Source organism: Pyricularia oryzae, chromosome 3, assembly GCF_000002495.2.
Source record: "Pyricularia oryzae 70-15 chromosome 3, whole genome shotgun sequence".
In the NCBI taxonomy this organism is placed as follows: Eukaryota; Fungi; Ascomycota; class Sordariomycetes; order Magnaporthales; family Pyriculariaceae; genus Pyricularia; species Pyricularia oryzae.
The window spans coordinates 4,319,676-4,341,053 of record NC_017849.1 but is presented as its reverse complement, the minus strand read 5'-3'; the positions used below and the strand labels follow the sequence as shown (position 1 = coordinate 4,341,053).

The following is a 21,378-nucleotide window of genomic DNA, read 5'->3' as shown; positions in this document are numbered from 1 at the left end:
ACCATTCTTTCCCTTCTCGGAAATTGAAACAAGACACACACACACACACACACACACACAAGACAGCTACCAATTTCAATTCCGGATCGTCCATCCGATGCAAACACTCCTTAGGAGCCTGTTCCTGCCCAGCTTATCGTTTCCCCGCACTTGGCACTCACATCGGCATTGTCACCCTATCTCACCCGTTGAGCTAGTCTAGTCCGGGCTTTCGCCATTCACTTCAGTCATGTACTTTCTCGGTCACTATCCGAACTCCCAAACTCACCTTGAACCATAATCGCCAAACCTTTGCGCATGTCTTTCTTTGAGAATGTCCTTGCGAATTAAAAATGTCGGTTGTTTATAGATACAGACCTAGGGCACTCTGCGTTGGCCTCACACCATGTTCCACGGCACGGTCACGTCCCTCCCAGGTGTCCACAGCACGGAAATGTCGATTTGGGCCAAGTCGACATTTCCATGCATCGCCATGTCGGAGTCGGATACTGAAATTGAGCAAGATGAGCAAAGATGAAATTGCCAGTCTCAAGGTCAACCAAGAACGAATGATGAAGACGCTCCACGATACCTGCGCCTGGGGCACAGGGAAACGCTGGGGAAGGTGGGCCGGCCTAGAAATGAGTTCACTGCCCGACCTCATCAACAAAGACGGTTCTAACCATTAGACTCCCCGCAGCGGCCCGACAGAGACGGGCATGTCGCGCCTCGCCCTCTCAGACTCTGACAAGCAGGTGCGCGACTGGTTCGTCGAGACCGTCAAAGACCTCGGCTGTACTGTCAAGGTCGACTCGATGGGCAACATCTTTGCCAGCAGGCAATGCCGTCCTGGTTATCACTGGGCGACCACTTTTGCGGGGTCGCATCTGGACACGCAGCCAACCGGGGGAAGGTACGACGGCATCCTTGGAATAATGGCCGGCATCGAAATGTTGCGGGTGCTGAAAGAGAACAAAATTGAGACTAATTTTCCGGTTGGGGTTGTCAACTGGACCAAGTGAGTGGCACTCGGTGGCCAGCCGTGGAGAAGGCATTGACCTGATTTGGGACTTTGAAAGGGAGGCAACTGGCTGATGACAATATTCCTGACAGTGAGGAAGGAGCCCGGTTCCCCGTGAGTATGGTCGCCTCTGGAGCTTGGGCCGAGGTCTTCGATCTAGACCAAGCCCACAATCTGCAAGAAGTCGGCGACGGTAAGGCTACGATGAGGTCGGAGCTTCAAAGAATTGGTTACCTGGGCGAAATCCCTTCCAGCTTCGCCAGTGTTCCGATGGCGGCCCATTTCGAGCTGCATATCGAACAAGGCCCGATATTAGAGGCAAACAACCTCAAGATTGGTGTTGTCCAGGGTGTACAGGCATATAGGTGGTTTACCGTTGAGATTAATGGTCGCGGTAAGACCCCACCCCCCTTAAGCAGCCTTACGTATTACTTGCCTGTATTGATCATTGATACTAAACATCACAGATGCACACACGGGCACGACGCCATTTTCTGCAAGAGCCGATGCCATGCTCTTGGCTTCTCGCTTCATCGTCCACTCGCATGCGCTGGCTACTTCCCACGGAGCCCTTGCGTCCACCGGAATCGTTGAACTGGAGCCTGGTTCTGTAAATACCATCCCGGGCCATGTCCGCGTGAGCTTGGATATTCGTGCGCCTCAGGACTCAACCCTGGACGCCCTGGAAGCAGATCTCAAACGAGACTTTGATCTGCTGTCCAAGGGTATTGATCCTCCTGGATCCAAATCACAGCTTCTCGCCGGAGCAACCCCTGGGAGGAACGATGCATTCTCAATTACTTGGAAGACGGACAGCGTCTCGGAAGCAACCAAATTTCACCCAGACTGTATTGAAACTGTGCGAGCCTCAGCCATGTCTGTGCTTGAAGCGAGGGGCCTCGAGAACCCCCAAGGCTTGATCCGAGATATGACGAGCGGCGCGGGCCACGACACGGTATTTGCAAGCCGAAGATGTCCGGCAAGCATGATATTTGTCCCATGCCGGGATGGTGTCAGTCACAACCCCGAAGAATATACTAGTCCCGAGGACTGTGCCTTGGGAGCCGATGTATTACTGCAAAGCATCTTGCGTTATGATCTCTTGAGGTCTGAAAGAGAACGCACACGGTTATGAGCAACAGGTTGGAGATGCTATCATCAGAAGCAGATTAATGAAAGGAATTGAAATGATGGCTCCATACCGGCCTCGCAGTCAGTGGAATATCAGCCGATGATAGAAGCAGGTCTCTATACAGCGATCTGGAATCAACCATGGATAGTGGATGAATAAAGACGATAGCAAACCGACGTGCCACTCATCTCCACCACTCAGTCTCCATGTGCAGCAACAAGAGAATTTGCGGCCCATCTCCTGAAATATGCCAAGCCGTGTCACGTCCGGATCCTAGATGAGGCCTAGACCCTGATGAAAGTGCGTTGTGGCTTTTGTTCTGGATGTATCTGGGCAAACATCTTCGGATCTTTGAGGGATCGTTCCGAGCTCGTGTATCCATGTAATGTTGGTTGGGCAGCAAAAGAGAGATCTAGGCTCCAGTTTGACTTGTCTGATTACTTGCCGCCGAAAATATCGATGTATAGCACGCCCTCCTGCAGCGCAAATTAAGTGTGCAGATGAAAGACTGTTAGATGAAGTGATAAATATTCTACCCTCTCTACCGGTAGTTGGTGGTTGGTATTGAGACTAATGTACGATAAATGACAATGGATCGCAATGATGTGATCGATTGGCCCCATCCGGAACTAATAGTCTTTGTGGTTAATGAACAGAAGAGCAAGTAGTTCCTGTCGTTTTTTTTATTTCTCTTTTTTTTTCTAATTTGGAGGCCCATGGTCTTGGCCTAGTGCTTTTGTTTCCAGGTCTATTTTCTTTTCGGGGACTTCTGGATCACCTCCATTCCTCAGCTTCTACCAGTCACTTCTTGTCCAAACCAAATGATAGCACTGGTGATTCGACGCCACCTACGCCCCCCGAGCCGCCTTGTCGCTAGCTCTGCTCAGCCCTCTCACTATTGTAACCTGGGAATTTCTACATCGGACTTTTTTGCGTGCTGAAGAGAACAGTTGAGTAAGTACACGCATGAACCATGATAATTTTAGACAGCCGCCCTCCGCTCTGCTTGCTCTACCATGTCGTGTGGCTTGGCGCTCCCTTCGCACTAGGAGATCTCTTCTTATTTTTTTCTGAAGAGCAGAAAAAAGTCTGTAGCTGTAGTGAGACAATCGGAGATGCGATAAGGCGACCGCCACTTTCATGCCTTTGTCGTTTGTCACAGCTGTAGTTGCGATTGCTATTTGCGTTGGCGTTTTTGTTTTCGTACTTGGCCCCGGATAACAAAGCAACATGCAGATGCTTTGTCAAAGCCATGGCCGTCGACGGGGGAAAAGGCCGACGATGCCCTCAAAGCCTCGCCGTGTGCAACTTTCCCCGTTTCTGTATTTTACTTTCACCCCGTCGCCCCAAGAGAGAAACCCCAAAGATCTCGAGGCCGAAGCAAGGGCGCAGATCAATCTTCTTCCCATAAGACCCTTATATTGCTTCTTCGCACATCCCAGAGAGGAAGCCTTGCAGATTTGACACGATCTCGTCTCTCTCGGACAGGCCCGCAGACAATGAAGCAAAGAATCACAAGCTTGGTTTGTGGCCTGCTCGGGCTGCTGTTGTTATGCGACACCGTGGCAGCGTACGATGTTAGGGCCGGATTTGGCGTAAACCGTCGCAAAGGCATGGTCAAGAGGTAAGGCTCTGCCCGCAGCCGGCCCCGAATTCAAGGGTTATTTCGTGCGTGCCTGGAATATTCTAACAATTTGATGCCAATTTAGACGTGTGAAGGGATCTACCAGCAATGTAGAGCGAAGTTTCATCGGGAATGTCCCTTATGGTAAGACTATCAAGGTGTCTCACGAGAAGCCACTTCTGGTAGCCCAAGGGGCAAATTTAATAGAAAAAGCTAACGCTCAAAAACCACGCCTTCAACACAAAAACAGGCGAGGTCATAACTCAGTGCAAGAAGTCCAAGGTCGTAGCCCTGACGTTTGATGACGGACCCAGCATCTACACCGAGCAGGTGCTGAACCTGCTGAAGCAGCACAACGCCAAGGCGACCTTCTTCCTCACGGCCAACAACGGCCAGTGGCCCATGGAGAGCGAACCTTGGAGCGGCCTGGTCCGGCGCATGATGGCCGAGGGCCACCAGATCGCGCACCACTCGTGGTCGCACCAGGACATGTCTGTGCTCGACGCCGACACCCGCAAGGACGAGATCGTGCGGGCCGAGGAGGCCTTTGCCAACGTGCTGGGCGGGCGGTTCCCGACGTACTTTCGCCCGCCGTACGGCAGCTGCAACGCCGACTGCCTGGCGCAGGCGCGGCGGCTCGGCTACCACGTCGTCACGTGGGACGTCGACTCGGACGACTGGCGCTACCAGACCGAGATTGAGCGCTCCGAGCGCCAAGTCGAGGACGGCGTGGCCGCCGGCGGCAGCATCGTGCTGGCCCACGACATTCACTACAACAGCTCCACGCGGCTCACACAGTTCATGCTCGAGCTTCTCGCCAGGAAGGGCCTGAGGGCCGTGACCGTCGGCGAATGCCTAGAGGACCCTGCCGAGTTTTGGTACCGTGAGGCCAGTGCGTCCAGCGGTAGCGGCAGCAGTGCCGCCACTGCGCCGAGCAAACCGAAGCCGAAACCGAAGCCGGGCGCCACTTCAAAGCTCAAGGCGTCGACCGACGGACGCTGCGGTGGAGATGTCACATGCAGCGATAAGCATTGGGGATCGTGTTGTTCGCGGTACGGATGGTGTGGAAGCACAGCAGACCACTGCAATGCGGGATGCCAGTCTCAGTTTGGTCAGTGCACATAGTGGTGTTTGGAATGGGTTGGTTTGCTGCATTACATGGTGTTTTTTGCGTGGCTTTTTAGAGCCCAAATGGCTCATATAGTAAGCTCGGTGTAGCTGTTTATGTCTATGTTTTTTTGTTTTTGCACTTAGCTCGGAGTTGAGTTGGCCAGGCGAATTTATGGGTTTTTGTTCCAAAGACTTGACGAGTTGTTATTCATTCGTGAGATGCGCCTAAATGGTTCTCGAGCGTGACATCAAAGTCTTCCGGCTTTCTACCAAGCACATGCTCCAACAATGGACTGACCACCGCAGTCTCTCCAGCCTTGATGGCCGCCCAGGCAGTGGCCCATGTGGTCGCCTTTTCTTGGCTTCCAAAGACCGTAGTGACTTGTAGTTGCGAAACGTACTCATCCACGCTGACCTCGCGAATCGCGATGGGTTTACCCACACATTTGCTCAGCTGCTCTACCGTCTCTTCAAGCGTCCACACTTTCGGGCCAGTCAAGAGCAGTATTTGATTTTCCAAATCAATGCTCTCCAGGCCCGTCACGGTCGCCCCGGCATAGTGTGCAATCAGTCGGGCTGTCGCCTCTCCCAGCTCATCCCGCTTGACCCATGCCACACCTGGCCCTTTGCCATTGTGTGGTATGTGGATCTCCGAGCTTGGATTTGTAGCATCGAAAAAGGCCGTGTAGATGGGGTACGACTCCGAGTAGAGACCTTCTCGAATGGCTGTAAAAGTCAACTTCGGGTTGTTGGCCGTGATAAACTTCAGGTGAGACTCCGTCACCAGGTGCGCCTGCATCACTTCGGCCTTGGACAAGCTACTCGAGACGGGCCCGGCAAATGCCAATGATGAATAGAAAATGTGAGAGACGCCAGCCCTCACAGCTGCGTCAACGGCTGGGATTTGAACCTGCAGGACATCGTCTGAGCAAAATGCCAATGACATTTGTTTTAGGACTTGGCTGAACGAACCTGGACCCTGTAGTCACGCACGTGGCTTGGGTATGATATGAGGAATAAAACGTCAATATCCTTGAACGATGCCTCCAACTCCCGGGGTGAAGACTCGTAGGATGCTTGGCGAAGACGAACACCGCCTTGCGAGTACTCTGCTGGCTGGTTTTCAGGATAACGACTGATGATAATGAGATGATCGTCGGGGAATATTTTGCGCAGATGAGCGATGGTGCTGCCTCCGAGACCCCCTGAGGCGGGAAAAACGCCGACTGTTCTCATGGTGCAATTGCTATTTCTTTTTATAAACTCTTATACGCCGATGTGAATATAATCTGACGGTTGACTGAAGCTTTGTTGGATAATCGTGTAATAAATACTCAGCCGGTAAGCATACAGCAGTTATACATTACCAAGCAGCTTTTGTGCACCGGAAAAATCCTGGAATATTCCTTTCATGATCTTTTATGACGATGACAAATGAGATGACATCTGCCGCGGGCGTGGTCCACAAATTGGTGCAGCAGAACCGGATGGAAACCAAGACTATGCGAATAGCGAATGGTGGATTGCGTACGTCGAGTCGATGCGGGGATCTCGTCGCACCACAACACAATTGACGCCGTGGGATACCATTATACCGTAATGAACAAGCTTTGTGTGTCCGCAGATATCGCACCAGTATCCCGCGGATCGGTTGCGTCTCGTCATAGAGTAGTGTCAATCATGAAAGAAATAAAAGAAAATGCGCTCAAGATGATGCATTCGTTCAGTATTAGTCAGTCATGCATATAGGTGTATGTCACTTGGATGTACACCCAGTACAAGTGCCGAGGTGTCACGAATTTGCAACATCTGTGAGTTTGGGGGGAAGCGACAAGTACTATACGTAACGAATCGCCCAAAGATGTTGTGTCGCGGTATGCACGTGCTCGGCTCAGAACTGTTGAAGAGCGATCAGAAGATTATTCGCCAACATCGCATAGCTGGATGCCCAAAGGGCGTGGAAGTTGGAGTGTCGCTGAGGATAATTCCTCGGTGCGAAGTATACTGAGAGCTATGGCACAATTGGCTCCCAGGGAACGGGAGCTGCTGTAATATAGAGTCAATTTATCATGCGAGACTGTATCCGCCCAACTTGAAAAAGACATATGTAATGGCAAGACTGAGCAACGATAGTGAAAGGTTGAGCTCGAGCACAGCCCATACCCAAACACAACCGATCGAAGGTGCCGTCTTCATGACGGCGAGATAGGCATGTTCGTTGGTGACGTGGATGAGATAGCAACCAGCGGCCGTGCTGGCGGCGAAGAAGACGGCTTGTCGGATTCCGTTTTGATATTGCCTGGGGACGAATGGCACTAAAATTGGGTTCGAGACATGTGGGTGGAGGTTGTAGAAAAGGAAGCCAAATACTGTTTGTTCCGCAAAAATCAGCACAGGAGAACTCGTGTGCTTGAGATATGGTTGCGACAAGAATCGCAGCAGACCTACCAAGGAGAGCTTGGAAGGCTCGTGTGAACACCTTGGGCCAGGTGATCTCCATGGCGAACTGATTTTGAACCAAAACATCAAAAGTGAAGTGCAGCATGGCCAGGCTGACACCCCACAGAAGAGTGTCTAGGATGCGTTCTGCCTGGGGAGACAGGCTTTCGGCCTCGCCTTCTTCCGTAGTATCGGCAGCAGCGACGGCAGACCATCCATGCTTTTTAAGGTCGTTCTCCCTTTGCTTTTCGTCTGCCTGTCGGAAAAGGTTGCGCTCGCTGGCGATATCGAGGAGCGTTTTGTCGGATGGACCGGAGCGGTCTGGTTGCTTGAGCTCGATCTTGACGGGGTCTGCCTTGCGTTTGCGTGCCATGGTTGCTTGGCGAGAGGTCGTCTCAAGCTATTCGTGTGTCTTTTGGTATATATGTCTTCAAGTTGATGAGTACCGGGTGTGTGTGCAGCTAGCTTGGTGCACAAGGCTAAGCTCGAATTCGGTAGCTAGGACTTGTACAGGCAGGTTCGGATGAACACAACCATTGAATTTCAAACAGAGATGTGTCGTAGCCCCACCAGCTTGCGGAAAACGGCTGGAAGGCTACATTTAGGTGGGGTCTAAAATCTACACCAGGCCGGATCAATGAAATCCAATTCGCCAATGCAAAACAAAAGGTGACAGGGATGCTCTGTACATACTGCGCGCGTTGCCGTAAAATAAAGCTCATAATTTCCCGCGCACCACTCAATCTTCTGGATCGTCGTGAACCGACCAGGGGGTTGTTCGTCTAAACCGCAAGGTGGCATCAACTGTCGAAATGAGGAGGACACATGAATGGCATGAAGTGGTCATGAGGTGTTACAAACGGGGGCTGGCGAATCTATGCTCGCTATACTTCATTTTAGCTCGTTCTCCCCTCCTCTTTTTTGAAGTTTGATCGTTCTTCTTCAAATCGTTTCCCAAGCTAAAGGATAAGCTAATGCAGTAGCATCCATGTACCTCAGCAGGTGACGTCGCGTGCATACCCAGTGAGTAGGACCCTTGTATACCCCTCTCCCCACCTTTTTGTCGGTTACTGCAATTTATCGACCAACGGACGGAGGAGCATGAACTTAATCATGTTGTTTGCTGTGTCGTTTTTACTGATGATCGCCACCAAAAGTGTAACATAGCTCCCAACAACGAAAATTAGGGTTGCAGTTGTCAGGCTGCGTCGAAACCGGGTCTGTCCTACATCGCAACTATACCTGCGGCGCCGTGCCGTCCACTGCGCTCCTTGATAGGATAGACGTCACGGCACAGCGGAGACAACTCTCACCAAACAAAACACACAACGCCCGGTTTGACCATGTCGACGACTCTACTGACGGCCGGGCTTTTGGTCCTGCTCGCGCCGTGTTTGTATATTTACACAGCATCGGTAGCGGCGACGCGATTCCCGGCGCTACGCAACAAGCGCATATGCCTCCTGATCGCCCACCCTGACGACGAGGCCATGTTCTTTGCGCCCACCGTGCTTGCACTCACGCGCCCTGAGACTGGCAACCACGTCAAGATTCTATGCCTGAGCAGCGGCAACGCAGACGGGTTGGGGGAGACGCGCAAGAAGGAGCTGGTCAAGAGCGGCATGCTCCTGGGCCTGCGCAACGAGGACGACGTCTTTGTCATCGAGTCTGAGTATGAGCTTCTTTGAATCTACATCATGATACTTAACCTGCAGCAGGAAGCTTGAGTCGGGGGCTAACCGCGACATGATTTCACAGCGCCTTTCAAGACTCCATGACAGCGACTTGGGATGCCACAGCCATCTCCAGCCTTCTCACGTCCGCCTTTGTCCCGAACCCAGCCGCAGGCGCAATGATCGACGTCCTGGTGACCTTCGACAAGGGCGGCGTCTCGTCGCACCCGAACCACATCTCCCTATACCACGGCGCGCGAGCCTTTGTATCCTCGGGATCGGCCGTAGACCTCTACACTTTGACTTCGGTCCCATTTTTGCGCAAATACGCTTCGATCATCGACGCGTTCATGACGCTTGCCATGAGCTGGGGTCTCCAGGGAGTCTCGGAGGCCAAGAGCCCCGAAAGACTCGTGTTTATGAACTCGTTGATGCCAGGCAAGGCGCAGGAGGGCGGTGGTAGCAATGACGGCGGGGCGAGCTATGGAACAGCTTGGCGCGCCATGACCGAGGCTCACAAGAGTCAAATGGTATGGTTCCGGTATGGGTGGATTACATTGAGTAGGTACATGGTTGTGAATGACTTGAAGTTGGAGGGGACGAGTGCCTCGTGATGGGGTTGCTGAAAGGAAGAGCTAGCGCAAGTCTGAGATGGCTTGCCCAAGATTGCCAGAGTAGCGAGCATGTAAATTATACAATATACCCCTTTTGCGCTATTTGAAATGAATACCTACTATGACGGTTGGCCAAGTCAATTCTATGAACCGTTACCTACCCTGCACTCACCCGTGAAGTTAATCAGTCACGTGTCTCATCGTAGTTCGCGCGCCACAATAGCTCGGTTCACTGAGGTGGGGTTCAGAATCCGCGCCAACAAGCTTGAAGGGGATCATTACAGCAGAGCATCAACCAAACGCGCTCAAGCCTGAACGATCAACACGTGTCGCTCCTCGAAAATAAGTACCTGGAGCCACACAAGGATACTCCAGAAGCATTGCGCCGATAAAAAGCCACTCAAAAAGGACCTCCCTCGGCCAAAATTATGGCGGACAGCGGTGAGGCTCAAGCCAATGAGCCTTTTGGCTTGGTGAGGCTTCTGTTGGACGAGGTTGTGTTTGTCAAGCTTCGAGGAGACAGAGAGCTCAAGGGCCGTTTGCATGTATGTGCTCTCCGATAAGGGCCGGACGTTGGCGGGTGAAAGGAGATCGCCCGTGTTGTTATCTGCATACTAATGTCTCATCAATAACTTGCACGCAAAAGGCATACGATTCTCATTGCAACTTGGTCCTCGGTGATGTCGAAGAAACACATTACATTCAGGACGAGGACGATGAGTCGGAACTGAAGGTGAGAAACTCTGATGACTATCAAAATGTTTAATAGGCTTGTTAACAGCTGTATTGCGCCAGACTGTGTCACGAAAGCTTGAGATGTTATTCGTGAGAGGTGAGGACAATAAACTCCCAACCACCAATCCCCTTCTCTGAAAAGCTCTGCTAAGCGTTCGCTATTCTCTAAACAGGAGACAGTGTTGTCATGATATCACCATCAGACCAGGTAGCAGCATGAACAGCCAGCCCCTGGCATATCTTCAAATCATCAGGCGTCATGGCTAGACATCTGAGGTTATCGTGCCGTGCATCCAAGCGGGGGAACATGATGCACGAAAGCTTCGGGCACCTGATCGATGCGGTCTGTCGGCTGCGAATTGTGGCCACGGGCGAGGTGACATCCGGTCCCTACGGCGTTTGACCATGTGTCCGAGACCGAATGATGGCTTTGTCAGCCTGATCCTAATTCGAGGCTCTAGAGAAAAAATAGAGCAAATCGTTGTTGACCATGACGACAGGGTGGAAAAAAAAAACCCATCATCACGCATCTTTTTTTTTCTCATTAATACCACATGTCGCCCAACTTCAGCTCCTCCTCTTACTGGATCTGGTTTTCCGCCCTTGTTTTGTGAGGTAACTTTTTGACCTTGGTAGCACGTCCTTTTATGCGTGTGTGAGAATAGGTCTGGCCGGTCCGCACAGCGCATACTCCTTGAAAGAGGCTCAGATGTTCCCTCGCAACCATTCTGACCAGTCAGGTTCCTGCCAAGTGGTTTTTCATTAGGTAGCAAATGCAGGGCTTGTGAGCGGCTACCAATTATGGAATCTCCCAAGGGTTGAATCGACAAGCCATGGATTGCTTCTTTGGGGTCTGGGGCTGCATCGCGCTCGAGGCAAGTCCACTACGGGCATAGCCGCCCCCTTTGTGATGTAATTGTGTATGGCTGTCAAATGGCCTGTCAAATGGAATTATCCTCCTACCAGCATTAGTCTGCCCAACTGGGTATTCAGTGCGCGGGTGCATGTGTCCTATGAGGCCCTCAAACACGATTGCACGATTTGCTAAGGTTTCCCCGGAGATCCAACAAGGACGGTTTCCTGGGCTGACATATATACATAATGTCTTCAGGTTAGCCGTTCTGCAAGAAATTTTCACTATGTCCTCAGCATCCCCATCCGGACTCACGACCCTCTCTTTCTCTCCTTTTGTCTGTTTCTTTTGCTCATTTTCTATTTGTTTTTTCTCTTTCAATCCTTCGTCCTTTGGCAGGCTCCTCTCGTTACGTCTCTTGTGTCGTCCAGATCGATCAGAGACAAACAGCCAGTCGTTGTACACCCAATCTATAGCAGCAATATCTTTCACCCACAAACTACCTACACAATGGTCTCCACACGCACCTTGACGGCACTCCTATGCACCGTCGTCCCGCTCACGTGGGCCTACCCGAGCATGATCGAAGCACGAGATGATCATCCCTTCATGGCCCCCAGCCCCAACGACCGTAAGTGCCGGGCAGGACCTTTCGGGCCCCTCAAATCCACAGGCATCACGCTAACCAGCCTCCCCTACCAACAGGCAGAAGCCCCTGCCCCATGATGAACACGCTCGCCAACCACGGCTTCATCCCGCGGACCAACATCTCGATGGACCAACTGGTGTCGGCACTGGAGCTGAGCATCGGCCTCGAGGGCGCCGCGACCAGGATCGTGGGCGGCAAGGCCCTTGCCACCTCGACGACGGGCAACCCAAACACCTTCAACCTCGACGACCTCGTCAAGCACGGCATCCTCGAGCACGACGGCTCGCTGTCACGCTCCGACCTGGCCGATGGCGACAACCACTCCTTCAACAAGACCCTCTGGGACACGACGCTCACCTTTTTCAAGGACGACAAGATCTCCATCGCCCAGGGCGCCGCCGCCAGGAACGCCGCCATCGCTGCCGCCAAGGCCAGGAACCCAAAGTTCGCCATGGCCGCTGGCGACGCGCAGAACAGCGCCGTCGAGTCGGCGCTCTACCTGCGCGTATTTGGTGGTGTCAATGGCGATGCCCGGAAGGACTGGGTCAAGATTCTTTTTGGTGAGTTTTTCTTTTCTTCCTTGTTTGGGCGACCATGTGTTCGTGTGTGTCGTTATTCTAACTAGACGAATTTTGCTTTTTTTTCCCTACCTAGAGCAAGAGCGCATGCCCTACGCCGAAGGTTTCCCACAGAAGCCCGCAGGCAAGATCACAGCCCAGGAAATACTTGGTATTGTGTCAAAGCTCACTGCCGCTTAGAGCTGTCCATTTTTGTTAGCGTGTATTATTTGTTAAAGCGAATGTTTGTATTGACTGCTGTTTGAGATGTCCAAAGGGGATAAAAATAGAAATAGTATATTGATATGCTCTCAGCCTCAAGTTGCTTGTGGTCCAAAGAATATATAAGCTTAATCTCCACCTCGACCATCAATCGTATTAAAATTCTCTTATATGGGACAAACACCTTTTTCACTCAGACTGACCAGGGACAAGGCAACCAGACCATGACCAACGAAACGAGTACAGCGTGGCTTTCACTGGTAGCAATAAATGCTCATTTTCGGGGCATCGCCAAACGGAGAAAATCGAATTCAACCCCAAAAAATGTGCTGGTTTTAATTTTAGTCTTTGTCATCATCACAGAAGCAAAACCTGCAGATAGACCGTCTACCGCCACACTCTCCAAACAGTCCAGCTGGTACTTTCCCCGGTTTTCTGTCCAGTCCAATGATAAACAAACTAGAATAGAACTAGCTATGTCTCATGTTTAGCATCCTCAACGTAAAAAAAAAGCGGCTTTTCTAAATTCTGTTCGCTCCTTTGTTGCTTGCAATGTCGGCAGCCTCAACAGCGCTAACAAAAAAACAAGCTAAGATAGCAGGTCTTTCAGGGCCGGCAGCCTCCATAGTACTGCACACCTTCCACGCCGAAACATGCGGGGTCGTCATCGTCGGATGATCTCTGCTTGCTTGGCCATTGGGGGCCGCTCGACAAAATTCATTGCGCCCACCGTTTGACTCCTTTATTCTTTTGAACCTTTACACCATCAACCCCCTAAAACCTCCCCAGCCATGTCTAATTCTAATGCCGCCGGCGTCGTGCTCACCATTCACGGTGACGATTACTACTTTGAGACGTCGTCCTCCCCGCTCGCTCAAATCCCGCCAGACTCGAGCTGCGATGGCGACTTCTCTCTCGCTGCCTTGTGGAACTTCCCCGACGAATACTTTAGTATCCGGGAACTATTCGAGGTAAAGATGCAACTCGAAGAGTCGGACGAGAACGTATGGGATCCGGCTTTTTCGGACAGTGAGTGATCCAGTTCGCTCGTCGCCGAGATGGTACATATTTCCCCTGGCCCGCTGAAACTAAACATCCTCGAACCAGCCATCATCCTCCGGGCGGCTCGACAAGTGCAACTTGCCTCAGACATAAAATCCCACCGGGTGTTGTCCGTCGTAGACGATGCCAAAAACCAAACCCAGGGTCCTTGTGTGATCCAAAACCGCACCGGAAAAGTCCTCCAAGCGTTCAAGCTGCAGCGTGATACGCAAAAGGCGTTTGTAGGTGGAGTCATGCGTGTTGATAACCCACCAGCGTCTGTGACATACCGCTGGCATACCTCTTCCGATGTAGGTTCATGAGACGCTTCCTCCTCACCGAATGAGTTTCTTGATGGCTTAATCGTAACCTATTCTCAGCGTATTCCGGTGCCCTACAGCCAACCGGTTACATCAGAGGAACTATTGAATAAGCCCCTGAGCGGGCTCCGCTTCGCCATCAAAGACACCATCGACGTCGCAGGCCTGGAGACGAGATGCGGCAGCTCGGCGTGGGCAAACACGTACCCGGCGCGCACCGAGACGGCCGAATTCGTGACTCAGCTGGTTGAAGCGGGCGCCCTCTTCGTCGGCAAGCTGCGCTGCGACCAGCTCTGCGACGCCCAGGACCCTCTCGAGCGCTCCGAGGAGGAGGTGCCTTGGAACCCCCGGGGCGACGGCTTCCAGAAGCCCTCGGGCACGTCGTCAGGGTCCGCAGCTGCCTGCGCCGCCTACCCCTGGCTCGATTTCACCATTGGCGGCGATACGGGAGGCAGCATCCGACACCCTGCCGCGGTCAACGGGGTCTACGGCCTACGGACCTCGCTTGGGTCCGTCCGCAGCAGGGGCATCGTCGCCTGCGCGCGCATGGACACCGTCGGGCCGCTTGCGCGATCGGCCGAGGTCCTGGCCAAGGTCGCACGTGTCATGATCTCGAGCCAAGAACCACCCCTCCCAACCGAGGCAACGGCGGAACCCACCCCGCGCTTCCGCCTCGTCGTCCTCACCGACTCGTACCACACCGCCGCCGAAGGTGTGCGCTTCTTCCCGCCCGAGGACTTCCCCGACGTCCCGAACAAGGCAGCCCTGGCCGTCTTCAGCGAGGTCCTGCGCCGAGTGGAGCAAATGTCGGGCGAGGCCCGGTGGCACGTCAACCCACACGAGGTGTGGCGCAAGACGCACCCGGCAGGCATGGCCGACGACCTGGCCAAGGCGACGCGGGACATATACCCGCGGCTCGTGTACGCCGACCTGTGGCGAGACGTCGTCTCCCCTCTGCACAGGGACCACCGGGCCCGGCACGGCGGGGAGGCGGCGCACCTGGAGCCGCTGCTCAAGGCGCGGGTCGAGTTCGCGGCGGGGGTCACGCAGGCCGAGTACGACGAGACCGCCGCCGACTTTGACAGGTTTCGCGACTGGGTCAACGAGGAGCTGCTGCCATCGCCGGCCCAGAACGGCGGCGAGATCCCGCTCGTCGTGTTCCCCCAGTCGTGGGGGCTGCCGCAGTACCGCGACGACGCAGTACCCACCCGGACGCGCCCCGAGGATCTCTTTTTCCGGAACGCGTTCTCGGCCTACTCGCTCAGCTACTGCTCCGGCTGTCCCGACGCCACCGTGCCCGTCGGCCAGGTGCAGGTGCGCTCCAGGGTGACAGAGACCGAGGTCGGGCTGCCGGTGGCCTTGTCGTTCTTGGCGCCCAAGGGAGCGGACCTGCAGCTTGCTGCGCTCTTGAAGATGTTTGAGGAGTCAGGGGTGTTCAAAGCTGTCTCTTGCGGGAGGAACCTATACCCCTGATGTGCCATGTCGTGGGTAATGATTATGGTTGTATGCGCCTCATGATTAGACGAAACTATCAGGGAGGGCATGTATGTTTCGGGAACGATGACTTTGCGTCAAAACTCCATGTATCCCAGCTTCATCGAGAATACAAAAAAAAAAAAAGAAAAAAAAAAAAAAAAAAACAGACGGCCAAGGCCCGTTTGCTGGGCTCTTGCTTCGTCAGTGACTGTCGCCAGCCCACCACGCCCATTTTCTTGCCCAAGATCCTTGGGCATTGTCATAAAACACATAATTTCATCAGAGCCACACGTACAAAACTTCACAAGGATATGTCGAGATAGTAGGATAAATACATACGAGCAGCCAAGACGCTCGTTGACTCCGTTGCTTTCTTTCTTTTTTTTTGGGATGTGGCAAACATATACTGTGTAAAGGCGAGGGAAAGAGTATGGTATGGGGAGGCTAGATACAAACGACAGATAAAGAAAGCCGGTTGCCCGACAAAATGCTCAATCTTTACACGCCCAAAGGCAAGGGCAGAAAAACGAAAGCTGATGGCTCAAGTTGCCTATTCAAGGACAAGAATGCGAGAGATGGAAAAAAAAAAAAAAAAAAAAATAACTCCAATGATAGCCCAAGGTCTTTTGGCTGAGCCCAGCAAAGAGACTTCAAGTATGGGAAACAAGGCGGATATACCCAGCACGCCAGCACCTCTGTAAGCAGTCTTCGCATATTCGAGCTGGCAACGAATGCAGCGTAATCGGGTTTAAAGAAACAGAGAGCCTACGATATCAACAGGAAATGGGTATAGAACTTTATGCGAGTAGCAGACGAAAGGTAAGAGATTAGGGTATTTCAGGGTATTAAGTATGCCGTACGGTAAAAATAAGAATGTCTTTAGATAACGCTGGATAACGCTGGATAACGCTGCATGGATAAGGCGCAGATTGTGGTTCGAGAAGTAGAGTATTAAGCAAAGTCGATGGGCGAGAAGGTATAAAGTAGTGGTAGAGATGGTACACTGTTCAAGTGCGCTTGGGAGTTATGGGGAAGGAGCCAAGTGTCGATAGTGGCCACCCCAGTTCTAGCCCGATGGCCCAGTCGCCCACCGTGTCTCTACAGGAGGCCGACTCATGGGCGGATATGGCGGCTGCCCAGGCAGATGGTGCATTGGATGCGGCTGCGGAGAATGTGCAGCAGGCGGGGTCCCTGCGGGTAGGCCTGGGTGCGCAGGACCTCGGTACGACATGCTTCCGGGCGGTGGGAGAAAGCCAGGCCCCGGGTTGAGAGGTGGTAAGCTGGGATGCGGAGGGCCTGCAGGTGGAGGCGGGCCACCGTTGGAAACGGGTCGTGGCGAGGGCGTTGCTGTGCCCGAGTGCCCATGAGGCAGGATGTGCGCGGGGGCCTGTGGGCTCTGGGACGGCGTCCCGTAGGCCATGTAGTTGCCATAATCATCCGTCCGACGCCGCCTTGCGGCCGGTTCCTGTCCCACGCTCGACATGTCGCTGTAAGCCGGGGAACCCCCCTCGCTCTGTCTACCTTGGGGCGTCTGTGATGACATGAAGGACTGCGGGTTGGCCTGACGCCTACCACGGCCACGCCCGGAGCCGCTCCCCCGACCGGCGCGCTGAGACCCTCCCTGCTGTTGACTAATTGGAGAGTGTCCATGATCATCGCCACTCGATTCGCTGGGGTGCTGGGGCATGGGGGGTGCGGTGCGCTCTGCCTCGTGCCTCATAGCCGGTGGCATCATGCTGAGCACGCGGCGGTATTCTTCTCGCCAGTAGTCCCGTTCGTGGATCAGTGCGCTGTTTTGTCGCTGTGATTCCCGAAGCTCCTGGTCCGTTTGCAAGTTGTGATCCTTTTTCCTTTCCCGGAAGCGCTTAGATGCCTCTGCGTTCCTCCTCCGTTTCTCATCAGCCGCAATCGAACCTTGCTTCAAATCCACCGTGCATTCAATCTGCCCTCCGCCTTGCGGTATCAGGACCATTGACTGCCTTGGTTCGCCTCCACGCCTTAGCATTTGGTTATAGAGAGATGTACCTCGGCTTGGACCAGGGAGTCCCGATGTCTCTTCGCTGCTACCACGATACAAGTTTGAAGTATCGGATTCCGAGTCATCCCTTGATCGCTTCGTGGGGGGATTAAGTTGGTCCGTAGCCAGCGGTGGCAGGCCTTGTCGATTAGGGGGTTGCGACGGAGTACGGTTGTCAAACGGAGAGGCCCCATGTCGCACCGACGGACCTCCTGCAGGGGATGGTCGTCTTGGTACGCCGAGGGGTGATATTCCGGGGCCAGGACCCCATGATGGTGAAAGCGCAGGTAGGGTGTGTTGTTGTTGTTGTTCGGATTCTATGGGTCTGTTGCCGCTCATCGGCCCACCGGCAAGGCTGAAGGACCGCTGCGTCCTGTCCGGGCCCATCTCCCTTGAAGGTGGAAGACTTGTGGGTCCAGACTGGTGCGGCGTATTTGGAGCGCTCAGAGCCGGTAGTTGCCTCTGCTGTTGCCATTGATGTGCGGCTGAGGTTGTGTGTGGCGATGTTGACTCCTCCGGACGAACTGTGGATGGGGAAGGCAACTGAATCGGGAAAGGGTAGGATGGCGACGGCATCGCGCCTGTGGAGTAGCGTGCGGGTACTCCATCCGCCGGTGATCGTGCTAGCCCGCTGCCAACAGATGCCGGACGCTCAACACTGGGTGTATCGAGGCCTCTAGCCATGCTCGAATGCCTATGAAGACCCAATGCCGGACTCTGATGCTGGTCGAGCGGGTTGAGTATGTTGCGCACGTCACTGGCGCCCATACTGATGGGGGGAAGCTGCAGACCGAGGCCAGATCGCAGCGATGATGTATGTGCCTGCCTATCGGTCACCTGGTCACGACCTTGCTCGGCGGGGCGTGCGCCTGGCAAGCCAGGGCCCGGCAGTCTCTGTATGGGCGAGCGCGTGTTATCGGAAGGGCCAGTCGTCGTTGATTCGGGTCTCCTTGGCGACATCAAGTGTGATGCCCCTTGGACTTGCTGCTGCTGCTGCTGCTGTTGCGATTGGTCCTGAAATTCGGTACATTGGTGACTGCCCGGGCTGGTCGCTGCAGTCGTCGTGCCCTGTACTGAGGGGCTGGAGCGGGGGCTTGTGTTGGTGCTGCCAGTACCACAGGCCTTTTCCCCGTCTACGGCGGCAACTTTGGCTTCACCGGGGGCCTGGGTGGCCGGTATGGCTGGGTCTCGATCTTGATATTGCTGTTTCTCTTGTTGGTGCTGCTGCTGGGTACCAAGGGATGTGGCGTCTTGTCTTGACCGTGCACAAGTGCTGTCGTTGACAAACCACGGAAATGTATCGATCGCCACCTCGACGACTTCTCCCCGGGCAGGGAGTATGTCGAAAATACTTCTGGGGGGAAGGGCCTTGGTTTTCACGGGTCCAGGCCGTGATGTCACTTGAACAGCACTGCAGCACGAGGCAGTTCCTGTACCTCTTTCGGGTGGTTTAGGTTGGGTTGCAATGTCAAAAGTTTTGTACTTGGTCGACCGCCACTCTGGCAGTACACCTGGAGGATGCAATGCAATGGGGCTGGTTCGTTGCAAGCCCTCTCGTTGGGCTCCTATGCTTTGGATTGGGTGGTAACAAAGGACGTCTTCGTTCTCCTCCTGCCTGTATAGACAGACGGGTAAGGATGGGTAAGGATGACGTGCAGGCCAGATATGCAACCTTGTGCAGCAGCTAACAAAAGATCTGGGGAACGCTCGCTAAAGGGCAGCCAGTCAGTCGTCGAGCTTGCATGAGGCGTTGCTGTTTTCAGCCCGAGATTGGGCTGACGGGTAACGAGGACTACGAACCAGCAGTGCTGACAAGCTCCGAGGAAAGGTGGTGACGGATCTCTTCGATCAAACCGTACGCAAGCTGTATGTGTGGTGTGACAGGCGCTGAGTGGCCCTGCTGCGCGTGGACCTGTCGAACGGCGCTACGAATGGTGTGCAGCAAACAAGGCGGACCAGTAGGATGGTCCGCAGGCAGTCCTCGTCCACTGACTGGCCTGTATTGTAACGGCAGACGGCACAGTCAAACCGGGGCCTCTCGAAATGAATGGATGATACGAGTCCGCCTGTCAGATAAGCCTAGACCCCCGATTTTCTGCCACCAAGTAGAAACGGCCGAGATATATCTGCGCGGGGCTGATGATTTCTTTGGGGGTGGTTTGTATTTTCCTTGCCGGTCGTTGTAATCTGAGGTTACCAAAAGGACTCGAGGCGCCGATCGAGGGATGGTAAAAGTTGACAGGTCGGTCTGAAGAGCAAAAAAGTAGCAGCCGGCTATGGTTATGGGCAAAGTCGTGGCTGACTTTGCAGGGCTGTCTGTAGACCGCTCGCTTTCAAGACTCGGTGTGGTGAGCGACAGACAGTTGATGCCGTCAGCCGCGCGGCAGGGTATATGTTATTAGAGGCGGCGGCGACCCCTCGGCTCTGAGTTGCTTTTTTCCTTTTTCCTTTTTTTTTCTGGTGGTGGGTATGGTATACAGGAGTATATAATATTCTTCACCTGCGACCTCACCGCTCGGATAGAGAAGTAAGTGCAAATCAATGGCAGCGTAATAGAGTTTCGAGTTGGGATTAGGGCCAACCAGATTCAGCGGTCGAGATAGGGTGGTGGACAAAAACAGGGACTGAGAGGTTTCTTATTGTTCTCTGGCGCCGTCCATCACCCATCTAGCCCGCAACTTCGACATTGCTCGCCGGCCCCAACCCTTGCACCTAGTCAGTTGTTCCTTGACCAGGCAGGGGTGGGCAGCTTGGGCATCATGGAGACGGTTCTGCGCAAAGGAGGGAGATTTCTTCCCGCAAATGCATGGTCCCAAGAAGTGACACGGTTAGGACGCAGAGAGACGGGGAAGGACAACGAGAGAATCCACATCCACCGTCACTGATGTTGGCCGGGGTGCAGAAGAGCGCAAGGGTTTGTGCAAACCCTTGAGCCCTTGTGGTGGAGAGCTAAGACCCATCGACAGGGCTTGCATCGCGTTGGAAGATGTGGCTCGCTTGACCATCTCCCGGCTCGTCACACCTCCTTCTTTCCTGTCCCGCGCTGATGTTTTGGCACACCCCCCTCACTCTATAAGCCACCCCGTCTCGATTTGGGAGTGGTAATCGAGGTAGGTCTCTCGATGTGTACTGTATTTTATGTTGTATTGGTGGAAGCCAATCTTTTGTGGTGCCTATTTTAAATGCTCGGGGCGGTCTTTATTATTGCTTGCTGTTATTATTTCTCTCAAGCAGGCGGTCACCTATTCTAGACAAAGGGTTTCCTTCTGTCTTACTTGGAACCGTTGGAATTTAGAAGATGGGGACAACGATCAATAATTTGGCCACTGAACGATGATGGTCTATTACCGTAGACCCGGGCTGATGTGGCTGGAAGAGAAAAAAAAACAATCGCATTCGGTCCATGTGCAGGGTGCACAGCTGCCATCCAATGGGCGCACGTAAGCAGAGAGACAAAAAAAAAAAAAAAAAAAAAAAGGGAAAGCAAAAATCAAGTAACCACTGAGTACAAACAACGGCCCACGAGAGAGCGGGGGAAGGAAGGCTCGGATCGAGGTCCGGTCCGTACGGTCAGCCAGTCACCAGCCACGCTCTTCGGGAAACAAATCCCTACTAGCTCTGGCTAGTGTCGTGTCGTGCGTAATATGATGATTTTCTATAATGTGTCGAATCGAAAATCCTGTCGCGAGCCTAGAGATGAGGAAACGCCTGAGTAAGAAGTTTGTGGGTTGGCGAGGTGAAAAAGAGTGTGGCGTCCCAGTTTGAGCGTTACATCGCCTGTTGATCCGGTACTCTAGTAGGTCGCTACGCTGTACCGTAGTAAATTAGTTGACGTGGGGCCCACTACCAACCATCTCCTGGCTGCTTCCCTCTACTGCTGCCAGGGTCTTTTTGCGAGTACTACTGCACTGCGCTG

General features: G+C 53.5%; 10 protein-coding genes across 10 annotated transcripts; 6 read left to right on the top strand and 4 right to left on the bottom strand.

The window, feature by feature from the left end:
- Nucleotides 1-201: 201 nt before the first annotated feature.
- On the top strand, nucleotides 202-2,759 carry MGG_05024 (N-carbamoyl-L-amino acid hydrolase). The gene is made up of 4 exons (XM_003712482.1): nucleotides 202-604; nucleotides 680-997; nucleotides 1,093-1,394; nucleotides 1,468-2,759. Exons 1-4 carry the CDS (start codon nucleotides 333-335, stop codon nucleotides 2,133-2,135), a joined length of 1,560 nt encoding a protein of 519 aa, XP_003712530.1. The 5' UTR covers nucleotides 202-332; the 3' UTR covers nucleotides 2,136-2,759.
- An 872-nt stretch (nucleotides 2,760-3,631) lies between these two features.
- Nucleotides 3,632-4,881, top strand: MGG_05023 (chitin deacetylase 1; the record flags this gene model as incomplete). The annotated part of the gene is made up of 3 exons (XM_003712481.1): nucleotides 3,632-3,756; nucleotides 3,842-3,900; nucleotides 4,007-4,881. 3 exons carry the CDS (start codon nucleotides 3,632-3,634, stop codon nucleotides 4,879-4,881), a joined length of 1,059 nt encoding a protein of 352 aa, XP_003712529.1.
- Nucleotides 4,882-5,074: 193 nt separating this feature from the next.
- On the bottom strand, nucleotides 5,075-6,102 carry MGG_05022 (uncharacterized protein; the record flags this gene model as incomplete). Its single annotated transcript, XM_003712480.1, has 2 exons — nucleotides 5,075-5,776; nucleotides 5,839-6,102. 2 exons carry the CDS (start codon nucleotides 6,100-6,102, stop codon nucleotides 5,075-5,077), a joined length of 966 nt encoding a protein of 321 aa, XP_003712528.1.
- Nucleotides 6,103-7,058: 956 nt separating this feature from the next.
- MGG_05021 (uncharacterized protein) lies at nucleotides 7,059-7,678 on the bottom strand (the record flags this gene model as incomplete). Its single annotated transcript, XM_003712479.1, has 2 exons — nucleotides 7,059-7,165; nucleotides 7,315-7,678. The coding sequence occupies 2 exons, from the start codon at nucleotides 7,676-7,678 to the stop codon at nucleotides 7,059-7,061; spliced, it is 471 nt and encodes a 156-aa protein (XP_003712527.1).
- A 676-nt stretch (nucleotides 7,679-8,354) lies between these two features.
- Nucleotides 8,355-9,726, top strand: MGG_05020 (N-acetylglucosaminyl-phosphatidylinositol de-N-acetylase). The gene is made up of 2 exons (XM_003712478.1): nucleotides 8,355-8,977; nucleotides 9,064-9,726. Exons 1-2 carry the CDS (start codon nucleotides 8,649-8,651, stop codon nucleotides 9,590-9,592), a joined length of 858 nt encoding a protein of 285 aa, XP_003712526.1. The 5' UTR covers nucleotides 8,355-8,648; the 3' UTR covers nucleotides 9,593-9,726.
- Nucleotides 9,727-9,841: 115 nt separating this feature from the next.
- Nucleotides 9,842-10,889, top strand: MGG_16841 (uncharacterized protein). The gene is made up of 4 exons (XM_003712477.1): nucleotides 9,842-10,137; nucleotides 10,239-10,325; nucleotides 10,388-10,424; nucleotides 10,501-10,889. The coding sequence occupies exons 1-4, from the start codon at nucleotides 10,021-10,023 to the stop codon at nucleotides 10,545-10,547; spliced, it is 288 nt and encodes a 95-aa protein (XP_003712525.1). The 5' UTR covers nucleotides 9,842-10,020; the 3' UTR covers nucleotides 10,548-10,889.
- MGG_16840 (uncharacterized protein) lies at nucleotides 10,814-12,745 on the top strand. Its single transcript, XM_003712476.1, has 3 exons — nucleotides 10,814-11,811; nucleotides 11,886-12,389; nucleotides 12,484-12,745. Exons 1-3 carry the CDS (start codon nucleotides 11,691-11,693, stop codon nucleotides 12,585-12,587), a joined length of 729 nt encoding a protein of 242 aa, XP_003712524.1. The 5' UTR covers nucleotides 10,814-11,690; the 3' UTR covers nucleotides 12,588-12,745.
- Nucleotides 12,746-13,399: 654 nt separating this feature from the next.
- Nucleotides 13,400-15,442, top strand: MGG_05017 (uncharacterized protein; the record flags this gene model as incomplete). The annotated part of the gene is made up of 3 exons (XM_003712475.1): nucleotides 13,400-13,637; nucleotides 13,716-13,960; nucleotides 14,030-15,442. 3 exons carry the CDS (start codon nucleotides 13,400-13,402, stop codon nucleotides 15,440-15,442), a joined length of 1,896 nt encoding a protein of 631 aa, XP_003712523.1.
- A 2,195-nt stretch (nucleotides 15,443-17,637) lies between these two features.
- Nucleotides 17,638-17,937, bottom strand: MGG_05016 (uncharacterized protein; the record flags this gene model as incomplete). Its single annotated transcript, XM_003712474.1, has 1 exon — nucleotides 17,638-17,937. The coding sequence occupies one exon, from the start codon at nucleotides 17,935-17,937 to the stop codon at nucleotides 17,638-17,640; it is 300 nt and encodes a 99-aa protein (XP_003712522.1).
- A 2,415-nt stretch (nucleotides 17,938-20,352) lies between these two features.
- Nucleotides 20,353-20,937, bottom strand: MGG_15120 (uncharacterized protein). Its single transcript, XM_003712473.1, has 2 exons — nucleotides 20,738-20,937; nucleotides 20,353-20,658 (listed from the first exon to the last, which is right to left on the bottom strand). Exons 1-2 carry the CDS (start codon nucleotides 20,887-20,889, stop codon nucleotides 20,412-20,414), a joined length of 399 nt encoding a protein of 132 aa, XP_003712521.1. The 5' UTR covers nucleotides 20,890-20,937; the 3' UTR covers nucleotides 20,353-20,411.
- Nucleotides 20,938-21,378: the final 441 nt, after the last annotated feature.